Source organism: Rhamphochromis longiceps, linkage group LG12 (assembly GCF_057381845.1).
Source record: "Rhamphochromis longiceps isolate RC_006_pf linkage group LG12, R_longiceps_female_GT1.1, whole genome shotgun sequence".
NCBI classification, from domain to species: domain Eukaryota; kingdom Metazoa; phylum Chordata; class Actinopteri; order Cichliformes; family Cichlidae; genus Rhamphochromis; species Rhamphochromis longiceps.
In genome coordinates, this window is record NC_140568.1 from 9,053,906 (window position 1) to 9,069,213 (window position 15,308).

The window sequence follows — 15,308 nt, forward strand, 5'->3', positions numbered from 1 at the left end:
CAAATCAGCACACATCCGGAGAAGGGCTGGACTCTGTAAACACAATCAGATCTGACTCTCCAGACGAATTGAGCGGAGCGGGGGAGACGAGCGTAAGAATGTGGAGGGAGGAAAGATAAGTGCAGAAAAGAAATGGACTCAAATTAGAATGAAGTCAATTTGGCAGAAATTACGCAGCATTATTCCTCTTCCCCGACTGAGTGTTATTTTTTGTAACTAGCGGGGAGTCAGAATGAGCAGTGTTGGGGAGGACTGCAGTCAGAAGTGAGAAAGATTCATATGGTCCCAAGCACTGTCCAAAAACACCGAGCCAAACGCTGTGTATCCTCTGTAACTGGGAAGGCTGGCTCCTCATTATCTGCCTATCTTGGCTTCCATCTGAGGAGAAAATGCAGCGTTGCAGTCTCACTTTAGAGGGACACTGATCACAAGAGCAACTCATCTCAACTGGAGAATGATTGTGCCCCCCTCCCACTCCCCGTTTTCTCTCCCCCGTCTCCCACTGCGCCCGGTTGAAGACAGACAGAAATGAGGAATCCTCTCTGTTTTTCTGCTCAGAAGAGTTGAAGTTTGAATCGGAGAGATGGAGGGAAGCTTCAAAAGGCACATGTAATTGAGCAGCTCTAGATAGGCTATCTGGGAACATGAAACAGCAACAGTTGTGACGGAGGGATAATTGCCTCCCTGAGCTTGTATAATGCCTTGTCGAGTCTTTAAACTTGAGCAAACTGCTGGAAGTCCTTATGTCAGCAGGTAATTGATTCCAGGCATCAGCAGCTATGTGAAATGACGGAACAATAGCGCTGGATTGGTGCATTAAAAAAAGAATGTGTGAAAGATTCAGAGAAAAATGTTTGTCTTTATAAGCATTTTCAAGAGTGTCCGATTGTATTGATTTTTTTTTTCTCAGCAATCTTCTTTGCTTTTATATTTATTCAGAGCGCTCAATATTTTCATTAAGTGGTGCTGGAACGATGCAAAAAAAAGAAAACAAAAAACCCCATCTCCTGCTCTCCAGTTCTTTAAATCGCATCCGTATTTGTATTTGTTAAGCAATATGGAAATGGTTAAAGCGAATTGAATTCACGGAGGTCCCTTGCCTTTTCTCACGACTACATTGGGTAGTTCAGCCTTTGCTATAACTGTAACTTTTAATTTTCCAGTTTTGACTTTCTGGGTATGTTATGATCCAGGTCATTTCTGTTGCTGAGGCTGCACGCAGGCCAGGATGGGCTCTAATGTGGCCTTAACTGTCAGGATGTCTGTCCTTTCCTCTGGCCTCCCTCCAACCCTCTTCCTGGCTGGTGGATGCAGAGTGGGACCTCAGGAAGGAGATGCTTTATTAGATGCCCCTGCATGAGTAATTGAACATCTGTTCACACAAAGACAACTGACCCTAATTCCCAGCTGTTTATCCTCCATATAAACAGCTAATAAGCTTGCAGTGAATGTGCCATATAGGGGGTCAAAAATCTACTTTTAGAAATCTCTATATTTATATACTGAAATGCCTCCTATTTTGCAGGTATAACCAGTGTTTTCTGTAATTTCATTTTCACAGATGGACGTTGGTTATAAAAATGGAAAGACTGACTAAATGGCAACGCCTGGAGTCTATTTCTGTTCTCCGTGTTTTTAGCGCGTGAGAGCTTGAAAGCAGTCAGTCAGTTGGCCGCCCGCAGCTCTGGTGTGAAGCTAAAACACCCATTCTCTCCCTCCTGATTAGCAGTGTCTTTGTTCCGTTGGTGGTGGCGCGCCACGAAGCGTGATTGCAGTGGGCAAACTGGCGGCTTTAAAACAAGCCTGCTGCTGCGCTGATCTGCATCACACTTTACCCCCCTCCTCGCTCAGCCAAAGACAAAATCAAATCAGGTTTTGTTTGTTGTTCAGTCTCTGAGCACTAAGCCTCCTATGAGATTTGGGGAGTTTAGATTTTCCTTCTTTCCTTTCTTTTTCTCATTTGATCTACAGTACATCTGGGTAAAGGGACATATTGGTGTGGGTGGGGAATGTCTGAAGTAGAAGCAAAAAACAAAAACTCACTGTTGCTCAAATGTGGGTGTAATTAATTGTTTTTGTGTTTTCTTTACATTTGCATAGATTTTAGTATCTTGCTGTTTATTTCAGTATCTGCCTTTCTCTTTTTCTCTAGGCGGCCTCAATGGCACTGAGCAGCTTGGGCCATGTATATACAGCCATAGGGGACTACCCGAATGCCCTAGCCAGCCACAAGCAGTGTGTCCTTCTGGCCAAGCAGTCCAAAGATCAACTGTCTGAGGCTCGCGAGCTGGGAAACATGGGAGCCGTCTACATTGCCATGGGAGACTTTGATAATGCTGTCCAGTGTCACGAGCAGCACCTGAGCATCGCCAAGGCCCTGGAAAATAAACGTGAGGAGGCCCGGGCCTATAGTAACCTGGGCAGTGCTTACCACTATCACCGCAACTTTGACAAGGCCATGTCCTACCATACTCACGTTCTGGAGCTCGCGCAAGAGCTGGAGGAGAAGTCCATCGAGATGAGAGCCTACGCAGGACTGGGTCATGCTGCCCGCTGTATGCAGGATCTGGAGAGGGCCAAGCAGTACCACGAGCAGCAGCTGGCTATAGCCGAGGGCTTGAAGGACAGGGCTGCAGAAGGAAGGGCCTCTTCCAATTTAGGTATGTAAGTTTAGGTTGGATGTTGTGTAATGTACACTGTGGTCTTCAATACTGTTAGGCAATTTCTCACAATTGTAACACACAGAATGATGAACAAATACATATTCCTATATCTATACATTTATCTCTAATTAATCTAAATCTGAATCCATAGTAGAGTCTAACAAGAAGAAAGAAAGATAATACTGTAACTATAAGAGGTGACGTCTTATGCTTGGAGACCAAAAGCTGTGTTGCATTCACAATCAGGAGGCTGCGTTTGAACTGATGTACTGGGTCAGCTGGTTGTTAACTGATCGCACTGTTTAAGCAGTTCATCCATAAGACATACAGACAGCCCTCGGTGGTTTATGTGTTTTTATGCTCTTACAGCAGCAGCAATCATGTTATCCTCTGTGTTGACAACCACGAGGTAAACTGTATAATCATGCTGCTCCTTTAGAGCTCTAAGGATTAGTTAATAAATTGATTAGTTAATCAACAGGAGATAAACAAGCTTTTCTTTGTCTGATTATAGATTGTGTCTTGTTGTGTTTTGGAGAATAAAAAACAAAAAATCGGATTAATTTATGTTCGACTTTGAGCAATTACAGTTGACAGTAGGGCTGCCACAAACGATTATTTTGATAGTCGACTAGTCACCGATTATTTTTGCGATTAGTCGACTAATCAGATCATCATCCATTGGACGCAAAACTACAGCTTATTGCACCAGCAGCATCTGCTCTTATATAACTATCATTAGCTTACAGCTTTAAGTGTTTAAGGTCTGTGCTAACTAAAAATAAAGACAAGATGATAGTTTATTAAATTTTAATGAAATTTGCGGATTGTTTCGGTGAAGTTTAATAAACTCCTTGCTATCTAAAATATAACAGGACACTGGAGTATATTCTGGAGCATCTCACACTTCTGATAATCAGTTGTCTGCTTGACGTTTATTCAGCTGTGTAAAAACTTTAATCTCAGACAAACTGATTTACTCAGGAACAAATAAAACACTAAAAAAAAAAAAAAGCCAAACAATAACATTTTAAGTTATCTAAGTGACTCATATATATTTAACCTGAGTAGCGAAAGACGGCGGTGGGTTTGAAAACGATTTGCGGGGAGTCCGGTGTTCTCACGGCGCTAGTGAGCCTAGCCCCCGGCTCGCTAACGAGCTAGTGGGTAACAGATGTCTCCGAAAACGTCGGAGCGCTTTTGAAAATATGTGGTGTCCTGATAAACTGAGCAGATATTTGAAGTTTACACAGCTACATTCTCGCCTGAAAATATGTTAAACGTTTATTTTGTGACCCAGAAAGAATAATAAGAGTAACATTAAAACTAACCAGCTGCCGCCATTGTTGGAAACTGCGCTGGGCCGCGCTATGAATTCTGGGACACAGCTGCTTCTTCTTCTTCTTCGGGGTTTAACGGTAGCTGACATCCTTGTACATGCAATGCTGCCATCTTCTGTTTCAGTCCGTTATTACACTCTTAAATCCTGCCACTTATTCCTGCGTCTTTTGTGATCTTACAAAGCTTCAAACGACGCGTCGACTATTAAATCAGTCGTCGACGATTTTGATAGTCGACGTAATCGTGACTAGTCGACAAATCGTGGCAGCCCTAGTTGACAGCTTCCAATATTTACTGACATTTTGCAGACAAACCATTTAATCCATTAAACCCTTAATACTCACTTGCTCGGTGGAAGTTTGATCAACAAAATAACTTACATCTGTAAGTTTCTCTGTTCTTATAAAACCCTTTCCCTTCAGGAAAATGCACCTTATTTAAGGATGAATTCTCTTGTCTGAGTGGAAGTTGTGATCACGTGTCAAAATGGTCACTGCTAACACGACAGTTTGCGATGCCCAGTGTTTTCACGCATTTGTCACTTAACACAACTATTTCACACACATCCTCCATCAAGTCACCTCCTGTAAGACTTTTTGAGACTTCAGTTACATGCATCTGTTCTATGTGTTGTCACACACTTGAAAGTAGTTAGTGGCAAAAACAATCACTTTTACGTGGATAATTGCCATGTGGAATGGCATTGCAGCTCTTTTGCAGTTGCTGGTTAGTGTTCTTGTTCAGCACTAGAACTATTCCACATACGTGTTTGTCCCTACAATTAATTTCAATCTAGAAAGATGTAAAACTGGGGCTCAGGTTCAAAAATAGATCAAATTTTCAAATTTGATTTCAAATTTTCTACCAAGACTTCGAATACTTGCACTTTATTGGACATATTGCTTTGCATTGTCAGAAGTTGAGGTAAACTTTTATGTTGTTGTTGGTTTTTGTTTGAATGTTTTTACTTCTTCTCTAAAAACCGTCAGTCACCATATGGTGCGATCCCTCACTTCAAATGCCATCCTGTTCAGGAGCTCAATGACAGATCTATTTCAAAGCACATCCTCCAAAATGAGGAAGCATCTGGTAGTTTGATAGCAAGAAATCTTGTAGACTGGAAGTAGATAACATTTCAGTTACTCTATATTTACACGTAGCTGCTGTAAACCAAGCTTTCTTGGTTTAAGGCGTTTTTTGAATTAATACAGAACAATGGAGGAGACTAAAGAGATGGAATATGAGTGTTTAATGACTGCTCTTTGCATTGTTTTAGGCTGATTATGAGTTTGAGAGCCTCGTCTTAGGCTTTTGGCTATGTTGCAGGCTGCATTCCTTTGTCTTCTTTAAATGCGCTGCTTATTTATTATTGTTTTACTGAATATTTACGACTCATAAAGCCAAGCAGTATATTATACACTGAAAATATGCTGTGGTGTTACTTTATCATTACTATTTTGTGGAACGTTGCTTGCAGAAATATATATTTAATTCATAAATGAATGTCTCAAGTGGACAGTGCACAGCAGATAATGTGATATAAGGCAAGTGAAGTGCAAGAAGTCTACACTGAGAGCAAGGAGGATGGTGCATGTTAAAATCAGCTGTCATTTCTACTTGGAGACTGTCAGAAAGTAAATAGACCCCCATGCAAGTATGTAATTCTTAATGGGAAATTCCCTGACATAAATTTGCTCTGCTCTCACCTTCAGAATGGTTCAGACTTAATCACATCTTCCATTGAAATGTGAATGTGAGATAGATATAGAAGTTAGGTGGGAGAAAATGTAATATTTGATTGAGCCGGATCTTAAAAATGTAATTACAATCCAGTGTTTCACATTTAAATCCTGCTAAAATTATTAGAAAGTAACCTTGCGGAGTGTGCTGATATAATGATGAAGGGAAGCTTGGGGATAAAGGTGCCCTTTTGGATTTTCAACACCCGATGAGCAGTCTATGATAGGGGCAATTCTTCTGTATTTAGTCCAGCAATTACAACCTGTGCCGGATGACTTATGATAGCCATCAAGACCGTAGTAAACCCGACTCTAATGGACAACTAAGAGGCATAATAGTTCCTTCCAGATAAATTATTCCTGAACCTAATGCGCAAAATTGTGCAAGCAGAGTGCAGGGTTAATCAGCCAAACATAAATTGAAGCTGTCCTTTGACCAGCCTAATGGCTGCACGTTCTGTCTTGCTCTTAGCTCCAACACACACCTGACTTAAAAAAAAAAAAAAAAAGCAAGCTGGTAACCGGTTCCCATAAATTAGGGGTGCCTGTGAGGACGTTTTATGATGCTACATGTGAGCTTTATTACGAGTGGGCACTGTATGTTAGGCAGCAGATTTATTCCTGTCTGTAGTGTGATTGCTGTTATGATGGCAAGAGCAGTTTTATTCATTATTAACATTACAGTTCTTCCAGTCCATGACAGAGTAATGATAGTGTAGCTGATGTGGTATCAAAGACCGCCAGCTGGTGACGGAGCAAAAGCTAAGTGAGTGCGTGGTAACTATGAAGCCTGTTGCTTTGTGGACAGGTGCCTGGACATGCCTGGACCGGCATGTGGATACATTAGCACTCGACACCCAGGAGAGCTTGTTGCCCATCTCCGTGGTGCCTGATTGGTTAGCACTTGTTGTCTGTTTTCTCTCTCTCTCTTCACTTTTTGATGCCTCCCTCTCTCGGTCTCCCCATCTCTCCGCTCACCCCTACTGATTGTAATCTGCAGCTGTCAAGCTCCCAGTAATTGAAACTGACTTGATGAATCGCTTAATTACCTTTAATAGCTGATTCAAGAGGAGCTGAATAATGAAGATAACAGAGAATGAAGTGGAGGTTGTGAAGCATCAGTCCGTAATTGCCCCATTGTTGTTGTTTTTGTTTGCGCCACTGCGCCGTGCATTGTTTTTCCCCGTCATCGGTGCCCGCGAGCCTGCTTATGTAGCACAAGAAGATATGGACTAAAACTAACAGGATGCTGTCTCAGACTTCAAAAAAAGAAAGAAAAAAGAAATACTGCCTTTACGCTGTGCACAAAGAGGGAGTGGATGATCGAGTGAAGATTAACGAGCAGTGATAAAAGCGGAAAAAAACATCGTGAGAGGGATGGGCAGAAGTTGCAGAAAGAGGAACGCGCAAACTTTTATTATGCCCTCTCAGCTCGTCGTTAATGTTGCGTGTAGTGTGGGTGGAGCGGCAGCAGTTGACATGGCTCTGAGGTACAGTTGTATAGAGATTGCTGTGCTTTAATATCTAACCGCGATGCCCGGCGGTACCAGCAGCCCTGGCTCAGCACACTCTGACCTATAAAGGATATGAAAATGTTGCATTCCTGCCCCATTTATTATTCATTAATTGGCCAACTTACCCCCTAGTCAGCAATATTTAATATCTCAGAGAGGAATGAGGCGGAGGGGGACCCCATGTACTTCACATTTGTGGTATTCATGAAACAGAATGTAAATTGTATTATTCCCCCTGCCCACCCACCCACTCCTGTGCATTTCACTTCAAAGAGACTTCAAATAAGTTTGTTTGGAAGTGTTTGTGCTTTCTTAGCTCGGCCTTTTGCTGCTTGCTTTTCTTTAGTCACCCTGCTCCTTTGACCATTATGACGCAAAGGAGTCACTGGAAACGTTGGCTCCTTCAAGCTGGAAAGGCTGGACGTGAAACTCCTAATTAAGCATTTTTTTCCCCCTTCTTTCCTTTTATTGTGCATCCTCAGGGAGAGCTTTCTGCTGATGTTCGCAAAAACAGAAAGAGGAAAACAACAGAGAGAGGAGTTCGCAAAACAACACGGAATCAGACAGTGTGTACTGCTGTGCTCTGTATTTAGATCTTGTCACTTGCTTCAGAAAAACAAAACATAACTTGTATAACGAAAGAGTTTCTGAAGTTGCTGTAATAAAGACTGTCTGCACTTTTAGTGCTTTTTAGCTTTTTCCCTTTTGCAAGTCATTTGAGAATGGATTGCATGTGTCAGTAGCACCGGCAGCGGACTTGGTATTTTAAGCGCTCGTAGTTGTTGGTTGAAATAAATTGATGCTGACCCTGAGATTAGGAGCTCATTGGCACCCAATTATGGAAGGAGTTAAATTGATGTAACCTTTTGAGTAAGTGCCATAAACAGGAAGAATAAACAACTAATTAGCAGATTTTATTTAAAAAGAGAAGAGAAAAAGATGTTGCTCGTTGTGAAATGATTTTACCGAATGCTCTCTCATCTTCCTCGTCAGCATCATAATATTGTGGTTGTGTGGACATGAATCCAGTACTTTTCGAGTGCTGACCATAACTGGAGCAAAGCACAGACAGGGACCAGACTTGCCTGGAGCACCGATACATGCGGATTATTCACTTTTGTACCTAAGCCTTTGGAAAAAGTGGTAACTGTGGATATATTAGAAGTCTGACCAGGAAGCGGCGGGAGCAAGAGAGGACTGAATTTACAGAGGAATTTAGTGGGCCTAATTGGCCAAACAGGATGAATGAATGCACATTGCAAGAATAGGGCTGTGAAGGAGCCAAGCAAATGTTTAAAAGTGAATTTATCTAAGTCCTGTGACACTTTTAAACTCTCCACTAATGGCCAGGTAAATGCCTTAAGTAAATGTTAGCAGGCCTGCAAGTAAGTGAGGAGAAAAAGGAGTAAAAGGAACAGTGGTTGGAGAAGAGGTCAAGTGGTGATGGGCCTATTATGATGTCAGGCTTACGTTACTCTCTTGGAGAGGTTTTTGAAAGAGAGTGTCTTTCTAGCCTGGCCCCACTTTTCTGTTTTGTTCCAAAAAGCAGCAGATGCTCTCTGTCTCCCCTTAGCATGGCCCCATTAATCTCATGACCAAATACCGAGCCAGAAACCGGACGAAAGGCCTCGTGAAACACTTTCATGATCCTTGTTCTTACACTGAAGTATAGCTCACCATGCAGAATTAGTACTTGACTCACCGTGGAGCCAATAAATGAAACAAAAGAGCTGTAGCATTGCTCTGCCTCGAACGACTGTGCCCTTTTTGCAGCACATGTGCAAATTCAGCATGAAATGTGACCTATTCCTAAACAGACGGGAGATTTTGCAGTGCAACCGAAAAAGATCAGATGATTGAGACTGAACATTGTTGGTTAAGAGGCAGGATGAGTCAGGTGTCAGTCGTGTATAGTACAGAGAGTACAGAGTACTTGGTTTAGTGAGCTGAAATAGGGGTTGGGGTCAATTGGAGCACAAAGGAGCGCAGCTCAGCCACAGGCAAGTGGCTGAGCTGCGCAGCACAGCACAGCGCTCTGTCTGCATGTTGTTGTTGGCAGGCCACCCGCCCTCTAAGCACGCAGCCATCTATCCACATCGTGTCATTCCTTGGCCTCTGTCAGTCAGACTGTAGGAGATGTCTGTGTCTGCGGGTGAGGATTAAATACCTTAAGTCCAACCCCCCCCAAGCTCCACCCCTTCCTGTAGATCCCAGGAGGATCTGATGTCTGCTTCAGCTCACTGCTTCCCCCAACAGATCATTACAATGCTATTGTGTATTGTGCAACTCTTTTAAAATGCTTCATATAATGTAGCATTTCATCCTTCATCCACCCTTTAATTTCCATACACTTGATATGTGGGCTGCCTGCACCGTTGCTATTATCATACAGTCATCTGTATCATCTTTGGAAGTTTCACATCCTCTGTATGAGTGTCATACTCAGACGGCGGCTATAAATAATGCTGTTTCAGTGCAATATTTCTTTTAACTTCATAAGAGATCCCTAAAGTTGAAAAATGTGTTAGCAGAGAGACTCTCATTAGCCATCTATAATTACACTGTATCCTGTGTGGGGAAGAACTGACTTATCATTTAAAGAATGGCTTAAAATATGAATGAAATTAGAACTAGGGCCTCTTTAAGAAAAGAATGATTACTGATATTTTATCCTCTTTTGCCTTCTTAAATGGCTGGTTGTTTTTGGAAATTCTATACTAACAGCATCAAGTAGTTTAAAATAGTAGTGCATCTTTTATTTGCTTGTTTTTTTATACTGCATTTACAGTATGCACAAGGCTCTGTGCTGTGCTAATTTCCCACAAAACAATGCAGTAGTAATACAGATACCAAGCAGGCAGCCAGATGGCAATCAAGGCTGCTCAGCTTAGAAACTAAAGTCAATAACTCTTGAGTACATGAGTGCAGATAAAGTTAAAGACGTAGCACACATCCAGCTGACAAGGACGGCTGTCAGAAAGTAGCAGTGTTGTGCACTTAGCACGTCCAAAAGTATATTGGCCTTGTTGACTGTGGTGCCACATCAGTGCTAAAGAATACTGTGATGAAGAGCAAGAAGAAAGTAAAGTTGAATTTGTTTAATTATTATTGTTATTCTTATTTAAATGATTAATTAATTCATGGTATTGAATAGGTATCTGTATTGGTCCATAGGATAGTGGTTAACACATTCACCTAATATGCAAAAGATCCCCGATTCAAGACTGGGGTGAGATGCAAATCCCAGGAGTTGCGGGTCAGGAAGGGTATCTGGTTGAAAAATATGCACCTCTGTCTGCTATGGTGACCCCTGGTGAATAAGGGAACAGCCAAACTAAGCTTTTATTGGTCCAGAATTTCACAATTGGTTCCCTAGAAACTAAAATATATTCAGCTTTTTATTCAGCTATTTATGGCAGCTGTGGTACTGTAGAATGTGTTGTAAATACTGTCCAAACTCATTATCGTATCTCTCAAATAGTTCTTGGTTGAAGCGGAAACCAAAGACCGAAATATTAAAGAGAGACACTATTCTACGATTGTGTCCTGGTTTTCTCCATCATGTAACCTAAAATATTGACCTCATTCTGAAATAAAAATATAGAACCCCAGTTATTTCTGTTTTTTGGACACAGACTGGTCACCTCTTTTCCTGGTATCAGCCCAGTGGCAGCAGCAGCATTGTTTGTAAAATCCTCTTAGCTGACTGCAGGCAGCAGCGCTCCGGACCTTCCTAGCTCCTCGAAGAATGACACAGTGACTTACTCAGAACATGACACCATCCCTCAAAGTCATCACTGCAGCATATCCCTCTATGTACAGCCAGCTGTGTAATGAAAAGTGACAACACATTGTCATGCTTTTAATGTCTTTGGTCATGGGGGGATAGATAGGGCTCTGTATAAAAGTATTTGGATTGCATAGTGTCTGCTTTATCCTGGGTTTTTTTCCACTGTATTTTTTTTCTAAAGCTGTGTAAAAGAACAATAATTGAACCATATTTTTAATACATTTTACTAAAGTGCATTTAGTGTGCTTCACAGACTTGCAGTAAAATCAGACGTTAAATTGAGGGGTAAGAATGATGTTTTGATTTGGACAGTATGCAACGATGGCCTCATCCGCTAAACCTCGTTGTACTAAGTCCCAAATTTTGTGTTGCAGCAGTATTTACCATCATATCTGGTATGGTTTTATTTACTGCTATGCTGGATACTATTCCCAGAGGGCCTCATAATCCTCTTACCATATGGGGGGGCAGAGAATATATTTTCTTGCTTCAAGTGTGGTTCCAGGCATAGCCTGAGGCTTATGGCAATTTTGGCTGCATCTTCCAAGTCCAGCCATAAACCTAGCCATACTCCCCCAGCCTCTGTCCAGTCTCCTGCCTCCTTTACCCCTGCATCCGTCAGCGAGCCCTGGATCCATTTTTAGCCTGCAGCATGGAACATGTTTGCTGGTAATACATCAGTAGGCATTATAAGATCAGCCTCCACTGGGGAAAGCATAACCTTGGGAGTGACTTTGTGGTTACAACTATCCGTACTCTTCCAACTAGCCTGCTGTGAATCTTAACATGCTTTCACTCTGAGAAAAGACTCTAAGGAATGGGAGCACTTGGAAGTTTGTCAAACTTAAAAGCCCCATATTTATTCTTATTCGCGCAGTATATACAGCAACATGCATTTGACTCATTATGAAAGTCATCATTTGGATTCTGAATCCTTCCTTTCCCATTTGGCAGCGCTGTTTCTGTTTGGGTTCTGCTGTGTGGCATGCCTAGCATACCAATTCCTCAGGGCCGTGACCTGATGATTAGAAGGTCAGTTCAGGTTGTATCACTTACACCCGAGAACACAAGCAGGCAAAGAACAACATATCAGGTTTGATTTGTCGCTGGGTGTGTGCCGCATGCTGAATCACGGTCTGAATTAAGCAGGCAGGGGATCTTTAATTATGTTTTCCCCAAATAAATCTAAATTATTTGCAGGAAAGGCTGGTGGATTTATTTTCTGTCTAATTTTAAAACATCCAATTCAGGCAGGTTTAGTATTTTAATTTGTCTCCTATTTTACACTTAATTGAGACTGAAATATTGGTGTGTATTGGACCATGTAAATGTCTTGCAACATTTTCTGAAGTATGCATGCACTGTGGGTATGCGTATGTATACATAGACAAAACTTGCGATGTGTCAAACCGGTGTGCAGTCCAATGACTCACACTGCAACGACACCAAAGCTTTTTTCCATTGGCATCAGCCAGATGTGCTGCTTTTTAACTCAGCCAGCATCAGAATGCGTTTCCACATCTACTGTGTAACTTCTGCAGTCGTTTGAGCCTTCTGTTTAGTTTCAATCCCACTGTTTACGTAGCCTATGTTCGGGCTCATAATGTGGCAGGTTTCGGATGAAATGAATGGGAAAACACACATGGTGGTAACTAATCCCAGCAGCACCATCACACACTCACCACAAGCCACAGAGCCCCTCTCCATCCCCAGTTCCCACCCACTCTGGCTCCAGAACTGTTTCCATCCCTTGTGTCCCATCAGCGGCTGAACCCCCTTCCTACTGGCCCATTAGTCTCTGTGCTGATGCAGCAGAGCCGTGATGGTCAGGCGGTATGGTAGATGAAAGACTGAATTATTTGCCTTGCAGCTGTTTTCTTCGTCTCCATCCCGCAGCCACCCTGTCTACAATTTCAGTTTACTTTAATTCTATCATTGCCATTATTATCATTGAAGGCTAGGTGACAAAGCAAACGAGGAACCATACAGATTAGCAGTGAGTCTTAAAAGCTCAAAGGAAAGGAGGAGACGAATGGTCGATTTGCCACTACGGCTCTTTACTCTCTGCTGTGTATTTGTCATTTTGTATGAGTACAAAGGTGTGGGTGTGCATTTGTTTGGATGTGTGTGTGCCTGTGTCTGTGTGTGTGCGTGTGTGTGTCTGTGTGCCAGATAGCTGCCTGGCTGTGGGGTAAAGCTATTATTTTTCAGAGGATGGTATTTTATCTGTGATAATATGCTCAATAGATTGGGTTCTCCATTATTTATTGTTTCTCCACACTTATCAAATTTTTTTTCTAAAGTTGTTTGCTGAGCTTTCCATCTGCTATTCACACTCCCCCGCACTTTTACTTCCCCTGTCTTTCTTTCTCGTTCACTCGTAGCTATTTTCAACCCTGTGGAAAAGTTGTTGATTTTGGTAAAATCCCTGTAAGACACGATCATCAAAGACAGCTTAAACATTCAAAAGATTCTATTTTAGTGTTATAATAACTCTTATTTGATTGCACTACATTTTAATGACCATAATTCTGTGGGAGAGTGTGTTGTGTAAGCAGAGAACAGATGGCTCGGAGAGCCTATTTTAACAACCAAATGACTTGTTTTGTACACGAAGAGCTGACGAGGCACTCGAATTTTACTCAATTACAATTTTCCCCTAAATGGGTCTTTAACTTCATCCTTTTGCTTTCTCCCCCTCTCTCCACAGGCATCATCCACCAGATGAAGGGAGACTATGAGACCGCACTGAAACTCCACAAAACACACCTGGCCATTGCTCAGGAGCTAAATGACTATGCTGCTCAGGGCCGGGCTTATGGCAACATGGGTAATGCCTACAACGCCCTGGGAGCCTTTGACCAGGCTGTTCGCTACCACCGTCAGGAGCTGCAGATCTCCATGGAGGTCAACGACCGAGCCTCACAGGCCTCCACCCATGGCAACCTGGCTGTGGCTTACCAAGCTCTGGGTGCTCACGACCGTGCTCTGCAGCATTATCAGAACCATCTCAACATAGCTCGTGAGCTCAGAGATGTCCAGAGTGAGGCGCGGGCTCTGGGAAACCTCGGCAACTTCCATTGCTCTCGAGGAGAGTTTCCTCAGGCTGTACCATACTATGAGCAGTACCTCCGGTTGTCTCCTGACCTCCAAGATATGGAGAGCGAAGGGAAAGTTTGTCACAATCTGGGTTATGCCCACTACTGCTTGGGCAACTACCAGGATGCTGTCAAATACTATGAGCAGGACCTAGCTCTGGCCAAGGATCTACATGACAAACTGAGCCAGGCCAAGGCATACTGTAACCTTGGTTTGGCTTTCAAGGCTCTAGGAGACTTCACTAAGGCAGAGGAGTGTCAGAAGTACCTGCTGTCTCTGGCCCAGTCCCTGAACAATGCACAGGCTCGCTTCAGAGCTCTGGGGAACCTGGGGGACATATTTGTTTGTAAAAAGGATGTGGCCGGGGCCATTCAGTTTTATGAGCAGCAACTGGCATTAGCTCACCAGGTGTGGCCCCACATAACACATATTGTTCTAGAACAATTCTTCTTATTAAAATGAAAATGTTTATTTTGTTTATTTATTCATTTATAATTATTCTGTTATGTCCTTTATGCCAATATAGTGAAATTCTTTCTTGTTTCAGGTTAAGGAGCGTAGGATGGAGGCCTGTGCGTATGCTGCCCTCGGGGCCACCTATAGACTTGTACAGAAATATGACAAAGCCTTGGGCTACCATACCCAGGAGCTGGAAGTGTACCAAGAGCTCGGTGATGTGTCAGGAGAGTGCAAAGCCCATGGTCATCTGGCTGCTGTCTACATGGCCCTCGGGAAGTACGCGATGGCTTTCAAGAGCTACGAAGAGCAGTTAGAACTCGGTCGGAGGCTGAAGGATCCTGTTGTGGAGGCTCAGGTGTATGGAAACATGGGCATCACGAAAATGAATGTAGGGGTGATGGAGGAGGCTATTGGCTACCTTGAACAACAGCTGGCCACTTTACAGCAGCTGAGTGGAAACGAAGCAGTAATGGACCGGGGCAGGGCCTATGGTAATCTGGGAGACTGTTACGAGGCTCTTGGAGACTTCGAGGAAGCCATCAAATACTATGACCAGTATCTGTCAGTGGCTCAGAGCCTCAACCGCATGCAGGACCAGGAGAAAGCCTATAGAGGCTTAGGCAATGGACACAGGTGAATCTAGGAATTTGTTTCAAATGTACTTTTTTGATATTATCAGAAACACTGTTTTTCAGCATTAATA

General features: G+C 42.7%; 1 protein-coding gene across 3 annotated transcripts in view; it reads left to right on the top strand.

Moving 5' to 3' along the window:
• LOC146656858 (tetratricopeptide repeat protein 28-like) overlaps positions 1-15,308 on the top strand; it is a 191,325-nt gene that overhangs the window by 148,327 nt on the left and 27,690 nt on the right. For all 3 annotated transcript variants that reach the window (XM_085424633.1, XM_085424635.1, XM_085424636.1), the window contains 3 exons: positions 2,153-2,660; positions 13,758-14,554; positions 14,694-15,238. In XM_085424633.1, coding sequence (XP_085280759.1) covers positions 2,153-2,660; positions 13,758-14,554; positions 14,694-15,238 — 1,850 coding nt within the window. The remainder of the gene's footprint in view (positions 1-2,152; positions 2,661-13,757; positions 14,555-14,693; positions 15,239-15,308) is intronic.